The sequence below is a fragment of the Neodiprion pinetum genome, chromosome 4, assembly GCF_021155775.2.
Source record: "Neodiprion pinetum isolate iyNeoPine1 chromosome 4, iyNeoPine1.2, whole genome shotgun sequence".
Taxonomy (NCBI): Eukaryota; Metazoa; Arthropoda; class Insecta; order Hymenoptera; family Diprionidae; genus Neodiprion; species Neodiprion pinetum.
This window is the reverse complement of record NC_060235.2, coordinates 28,199,535-28,219,937: the sequence shown is the minus strand read 5'-3', so window position 1 is coordinate 28,219,937 and position 20,403 is coordinate 28,199,535. Positions and strand designations below refer to the sequence as shown.

Sequence of the window (20,403 nt, the reverse complement as noted above, 5' to 3'; positions counted from 1 at the left end):
ATAAAGCTCACTTTTCTTGCTGCATTCTTTTAGCCTCTTCTTTCTGTTCCCTGTTAATTTTTTCCATAAGTAGTTGATCAGCCTGTAATTGAGCTTCTCTATCTCTTTCCTTGCGAAGAACAGCCTCTTCTGCTTGGTCTTTCAATTCTGCTAATAATTCACGTTTGCCTTGTGCTATTTGCTTGGCAATTTCCTCCTGTTCACCTAGAAATTAGTAATTTATGAACTAATGATCTACACCTTGAACATTTCTGCTCATCACATATAAAGGCGGTTGAATACCCATGAGGTGCTTCAATAGATGATGTGTACTAACGTTTGAATCGTATTAACATTTCCTGATGAGCAATGTTGACGAGTTGTGCTTTCTTTTTCAGGATATCTCTGTTTTCTTGAAGAGCTGAACAGAGAGAGACGTTTGTACCGAGAGCTGATCTACCTCTAGTCATATATTCACTACAATGTATCTGTTGTTCTCTGAGCTGTCCTACACTTAGGCAAACTCGTACAGCCGGATAGGAAGTCGCCAAGACACCGCACAGCGGATTCTGACAAATGTAAATAATTTTTATAATCAAGTACAATGTCAAAAACAAAATTTAGATTGCACGCTTTACGTTTAAATTGCCTTATATCAAAAAAATTCACCTTTGGATCACAGATCTTCAGAAGTCTGACTGCTTTCCCACATTGCAGTATAGAATCCGTTAGTTCTCCTAAGAAGCCAGGTACTGATTTGTGGTTTATTAAGAAACCCTTTGTCCAAAACCTATGTCCCCGTTGTCTCAGGTACTGCGGCTTTACTTTGATCATAAATTCTCCGTATATATCATCACAGACACCTTCAAATAACCACTTTTGCAGAAACCTGAAAACAGTGATAATTATGCTGCAATCAAAAACAAAGTAAATCCGTAGGGGCTTCTAAGGAATGATTTGTAAAATTATCTGGTTTCACTGTTATTTTTTTAAATTATTACTAAGGTGCATACCAAAAATAAACCTCGCAACAGGCCTTGAGTACAGAATAAAACACCAAAGCCACTTTTGGCTGAGTAACCTTGGTGACTTCTTGGTATATATGGGTCAGAATTCCGAGACCCTCGTCAAGTTCAACTTTATTTTGACTATCGCAGTGACACAGTTTAGCTAGTTCAGTGATTATAAGGCCCAAAGGACGAACTTGATCAAGTAAAGATAGCAATCCAATCGATTCTTTATCCACGCAAATGCGATCAATTGCTGCTCGGTGTCGAAGCAGTACTTCTTTAATTTTATTACACATTGCCTGGAACAGCACCACACACATAATAAGTTGTCAATATTAAATAGCAATGGCAACGACATCATATTTGAGATATTAAAATTTTGTGCAATTTCTATATTATTGGAATACATGAATTACCTTAAATATGAGTCCTTTTTGTTGTAATTCACCAGTTTGTGGATGCGACGCTGTTAAAACGCTCAAGGCTTTGAAACAATTTCCCCAATGAGTGACAGGGGCACACACATCTTTCAAACTTTCAATACTTAATCCTGGGACAGCCAAGTTGGGTATCAAATAAAACCCCAGCTAAAATTGTTCACAGGTCAGAAAAAAATCTTTTACCATACTTCCGCCATCACAGTGATGGTATGGAGTAAGCATCAAAACAAATCATAATCAAAAGTGAGTTAATTTTTACCGAATTATCATACATGAAACAGTCTGACTCAATCCCAACTAGCAGTAATTTTATGTCTGATAAGAATCGTTGGCTGGAAACTTCGTCGATCAAGCTTACAGAATCGGTAAACTGAAAAATGACAAAAACGCTGTAACAATATAAATACAATAGTCATATGTTTGCAATCGTTGATATGAAACCATCGTACACAAAAAATATTATTTTTATTCAAGTGTAAATGTAGTAGAAAAATGATGCGTTTCATACAATCATGTGACATAGGCTGAATAAAAATAAAAATTGTAATAATTATATCATTCAATTTTAGTAGCAGTGGTGTATTCTCACCCTGGTCGATGCTATTTGTAAATTGTTGGCCTGTTTTATTCTTCTTATATGAAACATGGCTTCGGAAGATTCCGTTATAAAGTGTAGCTGCTTTGGTGGGTCAAACTGACCAAGAGTCTCCCATGTACGATAATTAGACACTGGCTGACTAGTGACCACATTTTCCCAGATATCGTTGAGACTATGCTTAGCAGTACTTAATCTCTCATAAATATAGTGATTAGATACTTGGACATCCCAAATATCAGAAGTGCTGGTGTCCACGCATGGTGGATCAGCACCCTCCCAAGATGGTTCGACTTCCGTTACCAATCCCTCGTTCTGCAGATAATGATCACTTGCTACTTCCTCTGCATCTTCCTGAACCGGTACAAACGAATATTATTACACTTGAAGACATTGTTGTAATTTTTGAGAAACACTTCGTTAATTGGAACAAGAGTTATGCACACCTACCCTGATGTTTGGTAGAAAATATGATGGCATACTGTAGTCTCGGAATGCGGTAAGCTCTAATAACCCTTTAGACGCTTCGTATCCTATAGGTGGTATGGTATTCCCACTGCTGGAGGAGTATCATTTATATCGTTCAATTTTAATGGTATGTGCTTAAGAAATTCTAAACAACTAGAATTAATAATAGAGAAAATGGATGGATTAAGATTCACTCTCTTGAGCTAATAAAGAAAGAAACAAAGAAGAGTTTCTCATACGTACATCATTGGTATAATAATGATACAGCATTTAAAGTATAAAACATAACTGTTGGATTTATTCGTATGAAAGGTTCTGATCAAAATCATGACTATATTGTAACCATTTTTGTGATTCAAATGTTAAGAATTCATTGATTTGAAAGTGCGATGATGCAGTTTTCTATTTTATCTTTTACAGTTGATTTACAATTATTTTTTCCATGAGCGAAATAGTTAAAATGGTAAAATTAATACTCATAGTATCGGTGGCAAATGTGCGAAGAGCCAGCACTAAAAGTGAGGTACTCACCGAATGGATTCGGTGGCAATTGTGGTAGTAGACCTAAATCTTCCAAGAAACGACAGTCTACTGCCAGGCTCAACTGCACAGTTTTGTATAACAGAACTATGCTTGATACCCAATAATCCTTCAAATACGTCTGAGATAACGAATGACTCCAGCGGATAGATTTGAAACGGTGTAACACCTTTGCCATCCCATAATAACTCAGGCAGAAATGGATTAGGTTTTCCATAATGGAAGACATTCTGTAATATGAAATAAAAATTTTAAGCGGAATATTTCGCAAAACTGTCATTCGCTTAATAATGGATTACTACTATTAAACAACCTTAAATTATGTTTACCAATTCTTTCTCTGGCTCTTGTGTTTCCAAGTTTTTCAAACTGACAAGCAACTCCAGAGTGGAATAAATAGTCGGATCTATGTCATCTTCAGAGTCAATTAATTCATCGACAAATACTTCAAGCTCCGTAGCTTTTGCCAAAGATTTCTTACCAACTTTTAACACAAAAGCATGTTTCAATAATTCAACAATGGGGTCCCTATCTTTGCTTCTCTGTCCTCCTGTAGGGATACATTTAATACATTAGTAATAACTGTAGTATCTTAAAACAGCATGACATTTAATGAGATGAGTGGTTTTTTCTATTCCAATCAATACTAGTGAGTCATACTCACCGTATACTTCGTACGTCTCTATGGACTTGTTGAGCAGTACACCATAAGCTTTGGACCTTAATTTTTTAAGAGTCGCAGAATAATCTTTTTGCGGAATGTACGGATGGTTGTCAGCAGTGCTCTGCTTTTCGAGGAAGTTTCTGCAGAGCTCAGTTAGGAGACCATAAGTACCTGCATCGCCAGTGTTTGAATCCATTTTTTTTTCAATCAAATCGATCATAAATTAGTATTGGAGTCGTACATCTTTTCAAGATTGACAATTAGGAACCAGAATTACGACGTAGAAATAATAAAAAAAATGTGACAAGCAAGACGGCAAAAATGTTGTATTTTTTTATATTTATTAAGATTGGACACTGGTGGATTGAAACTCGCAATTTCAACTTGACGGGTAACCTCTTCGAAGCATATAATTAATAACGTACACTGTTCTCGTACACTTTGATCTTTATCACCTATCTCTAAGCGAATTTAAAGTCATGTAAGATACGTAGGATATCAACATTTTTTCGAAAGCTCAAGTTGTAAATACCGCGGTGGTGAATGACAAATAAATAAAACACCGAACTATGCTGCCTAATTTTCCGCTTCGACGACTTCAAACGAAACTTTTTCTACTTACGCGCTAAAATAGTCGGTGACGTCGAAAAGGTAGGGCCCTGCTAAATATATAATCAGTGGTAACTATTGATATATGGTTATATACTTATGTACATACAGTACCATGTAGGTTTCTCTCTGCACATGTGATGTATAATTCCTGCGCTATCCAATTGATGGCGTTACGATCTTCGTATGAGTAGATTATAGAAGGATTGTGTAGTTTGAAATGATTGAAAAGTCAGTTGTTGGTCAGTTGATCAGAGAGGTGAGCATCGGAAAAATAGTGGATAGCTGAAAAGTATCGAAAGCTGGAAAATGATTTCATGCACCCGATTCCAATCATCAATCATTCAACGATGAAACGACGATGAGTAGAAAAATTGGAACGATATCAAAGTTTGTCAGGATCGAAAGAATTTGAATTGCGTTCGAAATTTGAAACTGTCCAATTCAGAATGACAGTTGATCAATCAAGGGGTTTTCAATCGCTAAAAAGATGCGAAGAGCGTTATTATTTTCAAATTTTCACGACGATATTTTGCTCACTGTAATACCGGCAGTGCGTAGCCGCGCTCCGAATTTGTCTCGCTACTGGAACCGAGTTGTCCGTCTCCTTTTCTCCGAACGTCCGTCGCCAGTTCGCGGCGACACGACACTTTCCTACAGTTTCTCGTGGTTTCTCGGTGCACGCGGGTGAGGCGAGTGAGTGGTCAAGTGTATTCAGTGTGCCCTCAAGAACCGAATTTCAATTTTAATTGGTCATTAATAGACGAGGAATTGTGGTAATTAATACAGTGCGGCAGGCCACCCCACGGCTCATTTACCACCGGATTGAGTATTTCGAATCCCACAAACAGATATTTGGAACTCTGTAGATTTACCAGTGTACTACGTACAAGTGTGAGTAAAAACGATTTTTAACGTGTACATATGTGTATGCACTATACATTATAAATTATTATAGACCTGCATTGACTCGTTGGCTTACCCAGCCACGTAAATATGCATGTATGATTCTTCTAATCGTATTCATAAAATTTGGATAGCGATTACAACGATGGTCAATTGTGACGTACTATGATGGGGGGTAATTATTGACCTGCTCGTACAGAACAGCGGATCTGACAGCTTCGATATTTCAAAGCCTGGAAAGGAATTTTGTAAAAAATACCGAACGTACCTATCAACGAATTTGTGTCTGAAAATAAGTTGCAAAATCTGACTGTTCTACTTTTGTAATTAATTCTTGTCTGCCGATTAAATACATATATAATTCGATTCGGCTTATCATATGTACAAACACGTTTACTCATATTCACATGCAGCGAAAAATTGAAAACAAGCGAACATATATTTAAGTGACAAAAATTAGGCGCAAAGTGACTCAATATTTGAGATAATAATATACACGCGTGCGTGATGTCGCTACCACCACTGAATATTCTCTCTTCAAACTATTTCAACGTTTCTAGTATTCGATTGGTAAGATTAATTAGATAGAATAGATGCACCGAATATCCTTAACATTGTTATATCATAACCATATAATCTCTACAAAATATTTTTTCCCGCTCCTTTGCTAATGATGAACGTATGCTTTCATCATTATTGGTAATGAAAATGATCGGTCACAATTATTTTAATCACGTATATGACGGTCTTAATATAGTTAGCTTGAAATCATGAAACATGATATATCATCTTAGAAACAGTTTTCACTCAAACATTTATATGAGCCAATCCAAAATCGCATTATCAATCCTACAACTCATGACTGTGGTCCGAAAGCTCCCCACGCGAACTTTGAACTACGCTCAGCGCCTCCCAACAATCGGAAAAGAATAGAAACGGATTGAGAATTTCAATACGATCTATTCCGATTTCTTTATCCAAACGGATGTTTCGTATTCTTTGAAAAGAATTAATTCGGATAGAAAGAATTGAATCTGATTGATAATTGCCATCCCTTATTCTAAATAAATAATTGAAACGAACAAGCTATTGGAGGCGGCATTGTCGCGAATATGACGGGATAGGAAAGAACAGATAAAATCGAATAGAAACGAATAAACAGATTAAAACGAAGTGTCTCATTGGGAAAACTCATGCTTAATTCGGAAACTTAAAGAAATGGGATTCATAATTCTGCTAATCGTTCAGTTTCTATTCTTTTCCGATTGTTGAGCTTTATCGCTACGCGGTTTTCATTTTTCAAATGGGTTTTTCATTAACTGAATGTAAATAAAATCAGATTTCTTGCAAACCATTCTCTTCCTCATGAAAAAAAGAAGAAAACCACCTATGAGAAAGTCTGTTTGTCAGCATAGAACCCGTTTTTTGATTAACAAAAGCCGAATAGTCATGAATTTGTAGGGTTAATAATCCGTGCTGGAAATTGGTAAATTCGCACGTAAATTTATCTGTACATAAGCAATAACGTATCGTTACGACGAATGAAGAAAGTCAACTCTCACCTATATCATCGATTAGAATTGAAAGGTTTTTGTGACTATTAAAGAAGTCGAGGGAAAAATTTGAGCATAACAATCTTTTGCCAGCAAACGCTTCTCACTTCGTACAACGTATGACAGAAATCAAGAAACCGATCACAGGTTATATACCCACAGGTATATTTATTAATAGGTAAAGCAGGCCTGCCAAGGACGTTGTTCAGTAGGACAATGTACAGAAGTGCGAATACATAAGAGAGGAATTCCTTTTTGCCTCGGATTGTTGTCGCGTTTATCACCGGCTCATGAGCTGACTTCCGTACTATCTCTTTAGACTACCGGTATACTGATCTTGACAAAGATAATTATAGAAAAGGCTCTGTTGGGCGTTCTAATTCACTGCCAAGGTTACTAACAGTACGTTGGGTCCGGAAATCTGCCGTAGATCATACGTGTTTTATTTTTCTGTCCATTTTCACTGATTACCATAATATAGGTATATTTATAATGTTGCGTAGCCACTTTTTTCGCTTCGATAAGTGAGCTGGTGTTCGCAATTTTTGTAGAACGGATATATAATGTTTCGCTGACCTTATAATACGCGAATACATCGAGTAAGCGTCCAACTACATTATGTAATTTGCTTCAATTGGCCTATTTGCGATTCAGGAAAAGGTAAAGTGGAGCAGGCGGGTCTCGCTTTGGCACGGAGTCAACTGTGGAGTCAACCACCACCAACCTTAAACCTTGGATCGATAACTCCCAAAAGAATCTTCAAACTTATCAAACTCCTCCGCGTCAATCGCCCTTTACAATCCTCCTTTGCTTCACTTAACGAATATTTCCTCATTGTCAGTAGGCCTAACACTCGGATTTGTCAGGTTGAAGTTCGTAACGAAACATGTTTTAAAAGATCTCCGTATTTTTCATATTTAGAACAACGAAATTAATATATACATATACGGTATATATACTAATAGTATACGAGATTGGAAAATGCAAATATAAGGTATGTTTCACCTCGTTTACGGAATACTGAATTTCAAACAGTCCAAAAGTAAGATTTTTCCTAAAACAAATGCATCGTGACGTTAACTCCATTCTCAGAAAAATAACGATGCGATTTGTGAAAAACTGATTTCGATTATTTGTTTTTTTTGTTTTTTTCTTGAAACAAACATCTCCGTTTCGAATGATTCTATTACGTGATAAGTGGAGCATCGCCGTAATCCAATAAGCTCGTGTAACACTTGCAGCGTTTCCTTATTTGCGCTCAAGTCAATTATTTGTCTTTATTGCAGTCGGGTCAATCAGATCGTTACATCCATGGCTTCCATGGGACCTTCGTCAAAACCGAAAGAATTACTGTGAGTACAATATACTAGATTATACTTATAGATTTTGTTTATCGATAATATACGTATGTAGATAAGACAGTAAAAATACTTGCTTTATCAATTGTGCATCCGCGATGATGGTAATCGGATAATTGCTGCAATTACTGTCGAACGTCTGATATTATATATCATATATAAATGTATATAAAAAACATCATAAGTTCACTCAGACGCGAGTTAAGTGCTTTAATTTTCAATTTCTTTTTGATTGAATGGACAATTAATGAGGTAATAACAGCTACAGGGCAGATATGTGCGAATATCTCGAGCTGTCCATGCAGATTAACCGTTTGAAGTCACACATTATTGTGCTCAGCCAACTTTTATAACAAGAGAGTATTCTACGGTTTTTGGGGTTGCTGATTACGAATCTGAAATCAGATTTAAAAAAATCGAGATGGCGGATCTAATATGGTGGACAAAATTTTTTAAATTTAATCAAATCCGTTCGAAACATCATGCGGTGGTTTCGGGGTAACTAATTACAAATCTGAAATGAAATTTAAACAATTCAAGATAGCGGATCCAATGTGGTAGACGATAATTTCAAATTTGATCGAATATGATTAAAAAACTCGTTGCAGGGGTTTTCGGAGTCGCTGATTGGATTCGCTGTACTGAATTATCAAAATCAAATTTCAAATTGATTTTTCAGCGATCCCAAAAACTTATAATTTATGTAAAAAATTTACATGTGTAGAGCGGTAACTTTCTCGGCATTGAATTATTCCTTCAATGTTCACGGTTTTGTTCAATCAATTTGTTTATAACAATGATAATTTACATTACATCGCAATAATTACTCTCGACTATTGAAAACCTATTGGTATACTATCAGAAACAGTAAAAAACCGTGAAGAAATATGTTGAAAAGTTCCCGAAATATACAAGAAATGGATATAAAATAGGTGGTAAGAATACTAACCACTATGACTCAAAGGGTTAACGCGCTTCTCCTCGAATCCTACATCCTCTGGTATTTAATCGTCAGATTATTTGTTCCCTAGCATGCTAGCGTTTGTTATTACGTATTTACGTGTACCTTATAAACGCGTCAAACTTATATACACGGTGAATTAGTAGTTATGACGTTTTATCGCACTTTTGGCCTCTCTGTTTGTCCTGCGTCAATCGGAATTAGCACGTATGTACTTATATTAAGCGGCGCCATATGTCGCGGGGAAAATTAAATGGACAAATAAAAAATGGTTTGTTAGCGAAATATTGTAAGTGGGTACTGCAATATTATATAATCGCTCATCGGTCTTATTATATACACGTATTTATTATTATCCGAACAATAAAGCGGGCCTCATAATATTCTATTTTTTCAAACCGCACCGTCATATTTTAGATCCTAAATTATTTATCCTTCATTTTGTGTACATTCTGTGCTCACAATTATGATATATTACGCAAGTATCTATACCACGCGGTTTTTGCTTGTTCCCATCTGTAATCGAAAATTACATAATGCGGGTATAACATGAGTATTTTGTAATGAGAAAACACACGGTTAATCACATGTAAGTGGCGACGTTTTGATGGAAAATAATCAGCCAACACCGGTTGTTATGGCCTTGCGTTTATAGCTGAATCCTGCCACAGAAGAATTTTTAAAAAAGATTGGAACATCCGAGGCCACAAATTTACGACTGATGAGTATTGCATAAGAAATTCAACCAATGATCAATTTAAATAAAAATAATTTAAATCAATTTAAATAAAATCATACTTCTGTTAACGAGGTGAATTTTTCTTTCAGGGCTGTTCCACTGGCGAATCAAGTAAGGCAAGTAAACCGAACTTATACTTTCATTAATCATTATGTACTTGCGTAAGGATTCTTTTCTGTCTTTATGTATTTTACATTTTGTGTGGTACTTCATAGATCTTTGCCAATGAGTTATGTATTTTTATCGATTACATCTATTACAGTATTGAAGAAACGTCAAAAGTCGCACGAATAAGAACGATCTGTATTGAAAATGTTTGAAGTGACGAAAAATTATGCTAATTCAACAATTGCAATATTTCAAGAATGTGATTCAATAAAATCTGCAGTACTGTAAATCGTATTCATCTACTCGTGTAATACAAAAGCATCATAAAAGTGATTCTAAATTGATGACTATCATATGTATAACCTTTCACTTGTATATCAAAGTTAGATTTTGATTGACTGCCGTAAGACACTTGTAAGAGATTCTTATCAAAATCTGTGTTGTGGTCGCGTTTAGCACGTCATACAAAAATATATACACATATACACATACGTATAACTTACCTATTATCTTTACTCTCTAATAAAAGCTAATTTACTCAATTGTAAATTCATTACGACCGACGTTAAATTTGTCTCGTGAAACTACGTATCGCTAGATCAGGTGAGCTGGACTTCGTGTTTGATTTTTTCAACGCTATTTTTAACTCTGTTTCTTATCGTTTTCAAAAGCTGAGAAAGCAACTCTTGCAGAGGGTACCTACATACGATTATTATACGAAAGATCGAAAATGCATATAAACTAGCCGATATATTGTTTTATAATAGACGCAAGATTTATTGCGATAATATATATATAGGTAATATATGTATATATATAGGTATATAAATTGTATAGTGAAGTTAAATATTTAACTAGTAAGAATTATACGATTACAGTACAGTTATACGGATGAAATTTGACGCTTTATTGCAATGACGTTACATCAAATTTTTATCAATGACACACTTATACTTATACGCATGTATAGAAACACTGTAAACAATTTTATAGGCGGTCACTGAAATATGTGTATACATGTGTATATTCGGGGTAGGTTAGGGACTGGCTTTTACTACGTAATGCGTATCATGTATAATTGATAATACAATTTGCATAAAAAGAAAAGAACGAGTTCAACTTTGTAACGGTTGGTTTTATTTTTACTTTTCATTATTTGATAGTACTCCCAGTAAATGAATTATTTTGGAAGCGGGTGAAAAGTATCGCGAAAAATACGATTTTTACGGCTTATTTGTAGTAAGAGTAATATCCTTACATGCAATTTTTTTTTTCAAAGTAAATACGTAATACGGTGTAACTTCTTTCCTTAATGGAACACAAACTTTTTTAAAATGATTAAACTTTCTATTTTCTTATATCATTTATGAAATAATTTGTTCTTCAAGTATACCTTTTCGAGATTGGATGAATGATCCGAATTATCTGAAATAACTAAAATTACTTAAATAATCTGAATTATCCCCATGTTAAACTTGGAAAAGAAACGATTTTGTAAATGAAATAAGAAAATAGGAGGCCTAATCATGTTACGCTTCTCTCGCATGCATAACTTTCGAAACTGTGTCATCCGTTGGTCGAATTTCAGATAAAAAAAGATTTTTCAACATTTTTCACGTCATGTAAGTTTATTTTCAGACCAGCTGCACTCGGGAGATTTTACGTTGGCCGAACCACATTTTACTGGTGCCAAAATTCTCTACTGCACGAATATCGGGTATAAATAATTAATACGTAACGTAATCGCGGGTTGGAGCGTATTTCATTACGGTTTGAATTGTTATCAGATCGTATTATGAGCAGTGTAGGATCGTCTTCGTTATTTTTATACTTTATTATTATGTGTAAGGAATGCGAGAGCGATGAACTTTGCTGACCACGTGCCCACAGTTGTTCAGTTCGTTTAAACGTCATTCTTGTATTGATCATTGATAAGTATTTAATAATTAGATTAAATATATATAAATGTAATTTCGGGTACATATAGTAATAGAATTATTCTTGCTTCATACTGACATGAATTTTCAATTTTTAAAATAGATATTTTATAACTATTTACACTGGCTTTTCGATTTGATTTACAGTCAACCCATACTTATGTGAATTGTGCATCCGCGTTACAATTTTTATTGAGTTGAAATATTAATGTAGAACAGTGATTTCTGATACAAATTTTAATATCCTTACAGGTTGGTACCAAAAATTGTAAATGGCGGTATCGCAGGTATTATCGGTGTGTCCGTGGTGTTTCCACTGGATTTGGTCAAGACACGATTACAGAATCAAGTGGCTGGACCCAATGGCGAGAAAATGTACAAATCGATGTAAGAAATTCACTGCATATTATTCTATGTGTAATGGCCTGTCACTGGCCTGCAAGTTCTGATGCCTTTATTTTCGCCATGATTCTTATTTTAACACCAAATAAATTGCTCTCTTCGTTTGCAGGTTTGACTGCTTCAAGAAAACATACAGAGCTGAAGGTTATTTTGGTATGTACAAAGGATCGGGAGTCAACATTCTCTTGATCACACCAGAGAAAGCTATTAAATTGACAGTAAACGATGTATTTAGGCATCAACTGTCTCCCGGCCCTGGGTATGAAGTTAATTTTAATCACAGGCACTGTTTACTCATTGTTAATGCAAGTGACAGACATTGCGAATCTTCAAAATTGAATTCAATTCAATCCGACTTGTGTACTTGTAGCACTTTAGGTATCAGAAGATTTGATACATCTCGAAACACAATATTATACTGTATGAACTACGTCATATGTCAATTCTTGCTTAGACATCTTTTAAAAATCATACTTATAATCCAAGTTTATAAATTAGTGTTCTATTTTTATAGTAACTATAAAAGAGCAAAAAGAGCATCCATTTTTGAAAAATTGAATAAAACGTAACAGAATAACATTATTATAGGTTGCCTTTACCGTTGGAGCGAGAAATGCTGGCTGGAGGAGGTGCTGGAGCTTGTCAAATAATAGTTACAACCCCCATGGAATTACTGAAAATTCAAATGCAAGACGCAGGCAGAGTTGCTGCTGCGGCTAAGGCTAGTGAGTATAAAAATCGCGTTTTGCAAGTTTACATATTTTTTTGCGTCATCTGTAATGATAATTTGAAAGTATCATTGCTTTATAGATCTGGGAATTTTTTCTTTGCATTAAAGGTGGACAGGAAGCACCAAAAATATCGGCATGGTCGTTGAGTAAAGACCTGTTTAAGCAGAGGGGTATTCTTGGTCTATACCAAGGCACAGGGGCAACGGCCCTGAGAGATGTTACCTTTTCTGTAATATATTTTCCTCTTTTCGCTCGTTTGAATAATCTAGGACCTAAACGCGAAGATGGCTCTTGTAAGTAACATTACATGATTTTTCAGTATACAAGATTTGAAAGCAAGAATAATATAATAAAATTTGAGTAAAATTGATGCATTCTTGTGTGGAATTGTATTTGTAATTCAGTCTAACTATGCCCAATACCGTTCTCTGTGTAATACTGATTTGTCTTTTCAGCTGTATTCTGGTGCTCATTCCTTTCGGGTTGCGTGGCAGGTTCAGTTGCTGCACTTTCGGTAAATCCATTTGACGTTGTAAAGACACGACTACAAGCCATTAAGAAAGCACCTGGCGATCCAACGTACAATGGTGTTTTGGACTGTATAAAGTGAGTTCGTTTCGAATGATATTTATTTCAGTTTTGTACCTTTATAAATTGATGAAGCCAAATGTTGGGTGATCCGAATGACGATGATGAATCATTGCTGACACTAATAGCTGTATTGTATTTATAGAAAAACATTGATGCAGGAAGGTCCAACAGCATTTTTTAAAGGAGGTGCTTGCAGGATGATAGTAATAGCACCGCTATTTGGTATTGCACAAACTGTGTACTACCTTGGTGTAGCCGAATATCTGATGGGCTTGAAGTAAAATGTTAATTATCTGTGATTTGTTCACATACATGTTGTTACGCCGACAATAAGTCCTTACATATTTTAGGACTAGAAGTATTTGTATAGTAATGATATAGCACAAATGGCCATTGATAATGCAATGGATTTAAGATGAAGCACTCAACTCGTAAAACTTCGTGAAAAGCTTCGAGTATATCTACCTATCCACAATGAAATATTATTTATCAAAGTCAGTGTGAAAAATATACCCTTTTGGTCTTTTGTGCTATTCTGAAGTAAATTATTTTTCTAAAAATTTGAATTGAAAATAGGTCTGTCATTGATTACGATCAAGTTATTTATAACTAGTACCATTTTTTCATTTTAGCATTTACAATTAGATAGTTTCCAAATTGCATTGCTCTTATATAATGCATATTGAATTAGTGTATATTATATGGTTATATATTTTTGCTTACAATTTATACTTTGTAAATTTAACGCATCAGCAGATACAGATCTATGTTTTTTCTTGTATTGAATTCTCCGTTATGTTTTAGGAGCTTTTCATATTTGAAGGACAATAAAAAGTTGGCGGTCCCTTTATGGCATGGTTGAACATGCACAATCTCACTGTAATGGTATGTTCGATAATGCCAAGACTCAGTATTTGCTTGTTATAGAAAAATAGTTTGTTATTTAGAAGGATTTCGATATATTTATTTTTTTCTTCTATTCGTTAATTATTTTTATTTACAAATTATATAAATTTGAAATAGGTATTTAGTTAGGCACATATTGTATAATTTTCTCTCTGTGACATTATCTACTATGTAGGTTTCGATGCCGTAGTTGTTTGTAAGTATTAACGAGAAAACTACGACGGGCTTTACTATTCTGTTTGTACTTAGATTTGCAGGCTCAATAATGCTAATATGTATGAAAATTTTATTGTTAGTCATTTCCGTGAATTGTTATGGTTGACTGGAACTTGAAGTAAGAATAAGAAAAATAGAAACAAAATAGCATGATTAAATACTTGAAGATACGTATGTGTGTACTGATCTCAAATAATGTATCAAAAATATTTTAGAACGGACCTTGTACAGCATTGTTATTGAAACAAACAACGACTTTCCAAAAACATTGACTTCATGGTAGCATAATATAAACAGGATGATAATAATTCATGTGCAAAGAACGGATCGGCAGTAACAGCGATATTAACTTTCACAACATTAGACAAGCCAATGGCTCTTAACAAGTACGAGGGAAATTCGTTATTCTTATCTGGTCTTTCATTATCATTTCTATAAATTTATCTTTTTAGTCAATATACTACGACAATTAATGCACTTTGTTTCCTGTATTTCTACTTTTCTTAACAGGTTAAGCCGATAAAACCTCTGATTTAAAAATACAACCATTTATTTTTAAAAATAGTTACATTCCGAAATTGGTTTACTAAAATAGTTTATGCTGTGATCGCATGGTTGAGATAATTTAGAAATCCTGAACTGCTCAGTTTCAGTACTTTGTCTCTGGTGTCAGTTTTCTATTCTATCTCTTCAAGGTACATACAGGAGACATTATAGTTGTAGAATAACTAATAAGGCTTTTCTTTTGTGTTTAAATATTATTGGTGGGTCTTTGATGATGTGAAATCAAAAATTTAGTCTCAATTATTAGTTACCTACAGTCACATTAGATCTTGCCAATGGCCATGTGTTCTATTACTGTAATACGCAGTTCTAATTATAAGTTAAATGCAATTGTATATCTCAGGTGGCAGTTTTATAATCGTTGAACTTGCTGAGTGCAAACTGTATTTTATAAATATTCTGTATGCCTAGTTTAATACAGTTTATGCTCTAGAAGAGCGGTAAAGTTACTTGAAGAATAAAAACCGCTCCTTATACGAAGAAAATATAATTAAAAAGTCGAAGTATGAAGTTGATGGGAACTTTTTTCTGAAACAATGTTGCTACGTATCAGGGAAAAAAGACTACATAAATTTAGACCAATTCCAGTGGTGCAATGTAGCTGCGGTTTGTAGTAGTTTTTCTCCAGCATGTAGATCAGAATTTATGATTGTCAAGTGATTCCAGATATCGCTTTAGGTTCTATCGGATAGCGTATTAATGCACAATGGTGACTGCTGGATGTATAATGATTTCAAATCTTAGATTGTATCTAAATCGAAGTGTTGTTCTTTGAAGTCCTGAATCACAACATATTGACATCATGAAAATTGTTGAAGATTCAAGTCTTGAGAGTCCTATACTCCCTCAATTGAACATCGGCTGTAAAGTTGAACTTATTACATCACTGCCCATGAATCGTAGTATATACATTTGTCAAAATTATAATTATGCATTAAGACAAATTAGTCTAGTGCAGTGAAACACAGTCAATCACTACACAATGAATTAAATTTGAATATAGATCTGAATACGTACTTCATGATAACATTCTGCTCGCACATCTATACAGTGTAGAAACAAATTTTTAAAAATATTTTTGGTTCTACGAAGCAGGTACCTCTATGCTGAGCTCTGAGAAATTCAATTTCAAAATTCAAGGCATCATTATGTGTAGTTGATGTATTTATGAATAGTAATTATATATATTCAATTTATGATTAAAAAAACAAAAAAAAATACTGTATCACATGTGGCACTTTCTCAATTACTTCGGTGATGAGACGTTATTTACTTGTGATTCCAAATTAGAAAATAATCCCTCGTCTTCGATGTTACTGATTTAAAACGGTATATGGAGTTACAATAAGAAGAAAAATTTAATGAATGTTTACTGAATACAATTTATTCACTTTCCTTCTGTTCACATAGTGGTCTTCCCATAGTAGGTATCATTACTATTGTTTTTGTGTAGAAATGAAATTTATTGACAACAATTTGCCAAGCCGTTCCAACTGTAATAATTGATTTACACGGGCATCTATTGTCTGTAAGATACCTAGAGAATTGAGTCTCAAATATTATGATAATTCTGTAACATTGGTTTGTTCAAACATAAGCAGTATTAGTGCACAGTTAATACCAGAATGACAGTATAGTTATACTTGATCTATATATATTTATATATTTAGGTAATTGCTTTAGCTGTTTATAATACACCGAATTACATACATATTTACAGTAAACACTAACGATATATATATATTCTGAACATGTGTATGCCTCCGCATACCTGTGTGTATATGTGTATATATACATAATATATAACAGTAATGATAAAATACGATATCTAATTACATAATTTGCTTGGAGCAAAGGTGCTAGGACATAAAAATTCAACAAACCCGATACCATACCGATAGAGAATTTAATTTGTAGCGATTTGAATGTTTTTCATGATTTACAATTTATAATAATTAATTTATTGCTCAAAAATTTTTTATTGCTAAAGTGAGGCCAACATAAGAGCCTGTTCAAATATCGCCTAATATGCGCAACGTCGTGCATCATCAATAATACTGCTCTCTACTCTCGAATACGTTTAGAATAATGATAAGGTAAGGTGTTGCAACAACCAAAGTAAAGCTACCACATAACATTGTTTCAGATAAACATTCCGGTAACAATGAATTTATTGCACTCTCAATCAAATTAATAAATTTTGGGAATAATCTTCAATTATTAATTATCTTGCGCCTAATCAACAGTACAGTAAGTATAGTAATATGTAGCATGAATATTTGCTTCTCGATTGATTTTAGTAATTCTCGTTGACCACAATTTTAAATGCTTCGTTAAAAAAATCTTTTGTTCTAATTATTTCATAGTACGAATACACGCGTTCATATACGACACTTTGTAATTTACTCACCGGTTTTGAATATTTCTTGACAAAGAAAGAATAAATTTATACCCACCGCGTGTAAGTGAAAGTCAACAATTAATATGATTCAATGATACAGTATGTAACTGTTTGGGTGGGTAAAGGTCATTCATAATATTATGCTGCACGTTATATTGTTTGTTTACTAAACTACTGAACTTGTATTTTTTTTCAACGTGATACATTCTTGATTCAAGCGGAAGTATTGTCATATACGGATTCCACATATTATACTGTACATTTTAATAGTTGTTAGTTGCGAAAAAGGGAATGTTTTGTAGAGACACAGATGTGGGCTGAGTGATGGGCACCTAGTCGGTAAATTTGCGATTGGGATTGCGCCCGAATAGAGCCGAACGAACCTCTGGCACTAATTGCTGAGCAATAAGCTCTAGCCTCGATTCCAAGGTGTTACTGATCTTTATGCGTCCTGAAATAATATGCAAATCCATCATTAGACAGGACTCATTTTCTTATTTAAAAAAAAAAGATGCACAATTTTATAAATTTGTCAAATTATCTACTTAGCCTTTACACGAAACTAGCATGGCTAATTAGAACAGTATTGATTTTCACCCCAGGGTAAATTAAAATTATCAAATTTTATTTATTATTCTATGTATAAAACAGCAAAACTGTGACTGTGTTTACTAGTATAGGAAAAGAAATTACTCTTTGACAGTGCTTGTCTAGGGTTCAAAGTTATTCTTATAAATAGAATATCATTAAACGCTGACAAAATTGTTAACTGAAGAAAGATTCTGCAAGTTATTGAAATGTTTTTTTGGTGCCTGAATTCCGATAGATCATTTACATACCTCTACCAGCGATCAACTCAACTCCTCCACAGCTGTCAGCAGGTAAGAAGTTATCCTTGTCTACCTTAATGATAGTATCTTTGCCGGATACATCTTTGTACGTATCTTGAATGGAATCAATGATCGATTCTGTGAGGCCAACATCAGCTTGGCGAACTCGAACCAAGATGTTTGCTTCCATTAACTGTAAATATGAAAAATGTAGATGTAAGCATATGAGCATTCAATGGTTTTATACTTCAACTGTTAAATATATTATTGTTTAATTCTAATAAAGCGTGAAGAAATAATGGGAATATAATAAGATAGAAGCAGTTACCTGATACAGACTCTGGATGACCAACGATTTGAGAACTTGTCCGTAGCGAGATGAATCACGAGTCACTTCACCTAATCTTTTCCTAGCTTCATCAAGCACATTGCGAACATGATCTTCACGCACCTTTAGGACCTTCAGACGAGCTTGATTGAGCATATTAGAAGATTGGCTGTGAATAATAGTTATTCATGCTCACTTTACATCAATACAACTTTATTTTCTCCTAGGATTGAATATGTGTGAAAAAAGTATCTTCATAAACTTGTAAGTTGTACTGATAAACCATCAGAAATAACTTTTAAAGAGTTTTCATAATGTCTGGCTTATGAGAGAGATTACTTCATGAAATACCGTTTCTTATGACCTCTGAAATTTTTGTATTTTTAACGGGTATTCAAGGATATAAAATCTACAGAAACCATATTTGAAAAATTGGATAAACCCAGAAGTGCTGTAGGGCAGCATTTGTTTGGCTGCTATATTTTTGTTAAAACATAAATGCAATTGTGGTTGACATAATCAAGTCAAAACAAATAAAAGATACCTAACCTAACTGCTCAGTTATCAATTATGTAACGTTATCTATTTGTTAAATTACAGGGCAATAAAAGTTGAGTGAATATTTAAAATATGAATGCTGGAATTATTATTAAAAGTTATCAATGATCAATAAGATATGAAAATTACAAGTTCAACCCGGTTTCAAATGTGACTGGTAAAAAGGTGGGTGTGGCACTAGTTGGACATGTGACACCTCTGGCATAAATGGAATGTTAAGATTGAGGTTGGATGTTAAAGAAAATAATATTTTCTCAGCGTACATTTTTTTCTGAAGCTCGACCTGCTTCTCCTTCTTTTCAAAAAACTCCATAATTTTAAGTCGTTGTTGCTGGACCAGACGACCCTTTTCGATATTGAATTCTTCCTCCGCCTTAGCGTCAATTTCCTCAGCTTTTTCGTTGGCCTCCTGCTCTATGAAGGCCATCATATGCTTGATCTGAAATATAATCGTAATCCAGTCAATTCATGCCCACAAAATTCTAAAATTAGGATTATGCACGCCAATATCTAGATATATGTGAATATATGATGTGATATATTGATCTGGTCGAGTCGTCTGCTGTGAGGAAGAAATTGATACTTGATCACGATCGATCGGTATGGGATTAAAAATCGACTTATGTTTCGGTAACATGCATCTGGGTATTTTTTTGGTAAGGACAGTGTAGTCGTGGCGATTTCGAGATCTTTATGGTGAACTTTAGAGTAAGCGAGGCGAAAAATCTGTTGCGAGAAGAGGCGGAGCTCTTCTCGAACCAAGAATAGAAATCGCGTATTTTAACTACGAAGATGAAATGATTTTTTTAAGACTCACCTGTTTCTGAACGTCCGCATTGCTCAGAGCCATGGTGACTTGATTTATTTGACGTTAAAGGGTGTGAGAAGGACCAGCTAACAGCTTTGTAAAGACTAAAAACACGAGTACAAAGTGTATGGAAGAAGTCAACGCCTACAAAGTACAAGTGAACACCAGTGCTGACCGTTCAACCGACAGTGGGACGATCAT

At 34.4% G+C, this 20,403-nt stretch overlaps 3 protein-coding genes across 3 annotated transcripts in view; 1 reads left to right on the top strand and 2 right to left on the bottom strand.

Annotated features, from left to right (window-relative positions):
• The window catches only part of Grip163 (gamma-tubulin complex component 6), a 12,619-nt gene extending 5,020 nt beyond the window's left edge, over positions 1-7,599 (bottom strand). Inside the window, exons 1-13 of the mRNA XM_046622721.1 lie at positions 7,489-7,599; positions 4,319-4,355; positions 3,697-3,867; positions 3,362-3,582; positions 3,024-3,262; positions 2,475-2,583; positions 2,019-2,378; positions 1,689-1,799; positions 1,406-1,576; positions 993-1,288; positions 649-868; positions 317-548; positions 12-204 (exon numbers count right to left, since the gene is read on the bottom strand). Coding sequence (XP_046478677.1) covers positions 12-204; positions 317-548; positions 649-868; positions 993-1,288; positions 1,406-1,576; positions 1,689-1,799; positions 2,019-2,378; positions 2,475-2,583; positions 3,024-3,262; positions 3,362-3,582; positions 3,697-3,867; positions 4,319-4,355; positions 7,489-7,599 — 2,471 coding nt within the window. The remainder of the gene's footprint in view (positions 1-11; positions 205-316; positions 549-648; positions 869-992; positions 1,289-1,405; positions 1,577-1,688; positions 1,800-2,018; positions 2,379-2,474; positions 2,584-3,023; positions 3,263-3,361; positions 3,583-3,696; positions 3,868-4,318; positions 4,356-7,488) is intronic.
• Positions 4,913-17,950, top strand: LOC124216444 (mitochondrial glutamate carrier 1). Its single transcript, XM_046620976.1, has 9 exons — positions 4,913-5,199; positions 8,051-8,116; positions 9,912-9,938; positions 12,120-12,254; positions 12,379-12,528; positions 12,858-12,994; positions 13,108-13,293; positions 13,456-13,606; positions 13,734-17,950. The coding sequence occupies exons 2-9, from the start codon at positions 8,076-8,078 to the stop codon at positions 13,870-13,872; spliced, it is 966 nt and encodes a 321-aa protein (XP_046476932.1). The 5' UTR covers positions 4,913-5,199; positions 8,051-8,075; the 3' UTR covers positions 13,873-17,950.
• Positions 15,815-20,403, bottom strand: Vha26 (V-type proton ATPase subunit Vha26). Its single transcript, XM_046620980.2, has 5 exons — positions 20,212-20,403; positions 19,658-19,833; positions 18,837-19,005; positions 18,518-18,701; positions 15,815-18,129 (listed from the first exon to the last, which is right to left on the bottom strand). Exons 1-5 carry the CDS (start codon positions 20,242-20,244, stop codon positions 18,011-18,013), a joined length of 681 nt encoding a protein of 226 aa, XP_046476936.1. The 5' UTR covers positions 20,245-20,403; the 3' UTR covers positions 15,815-18,010.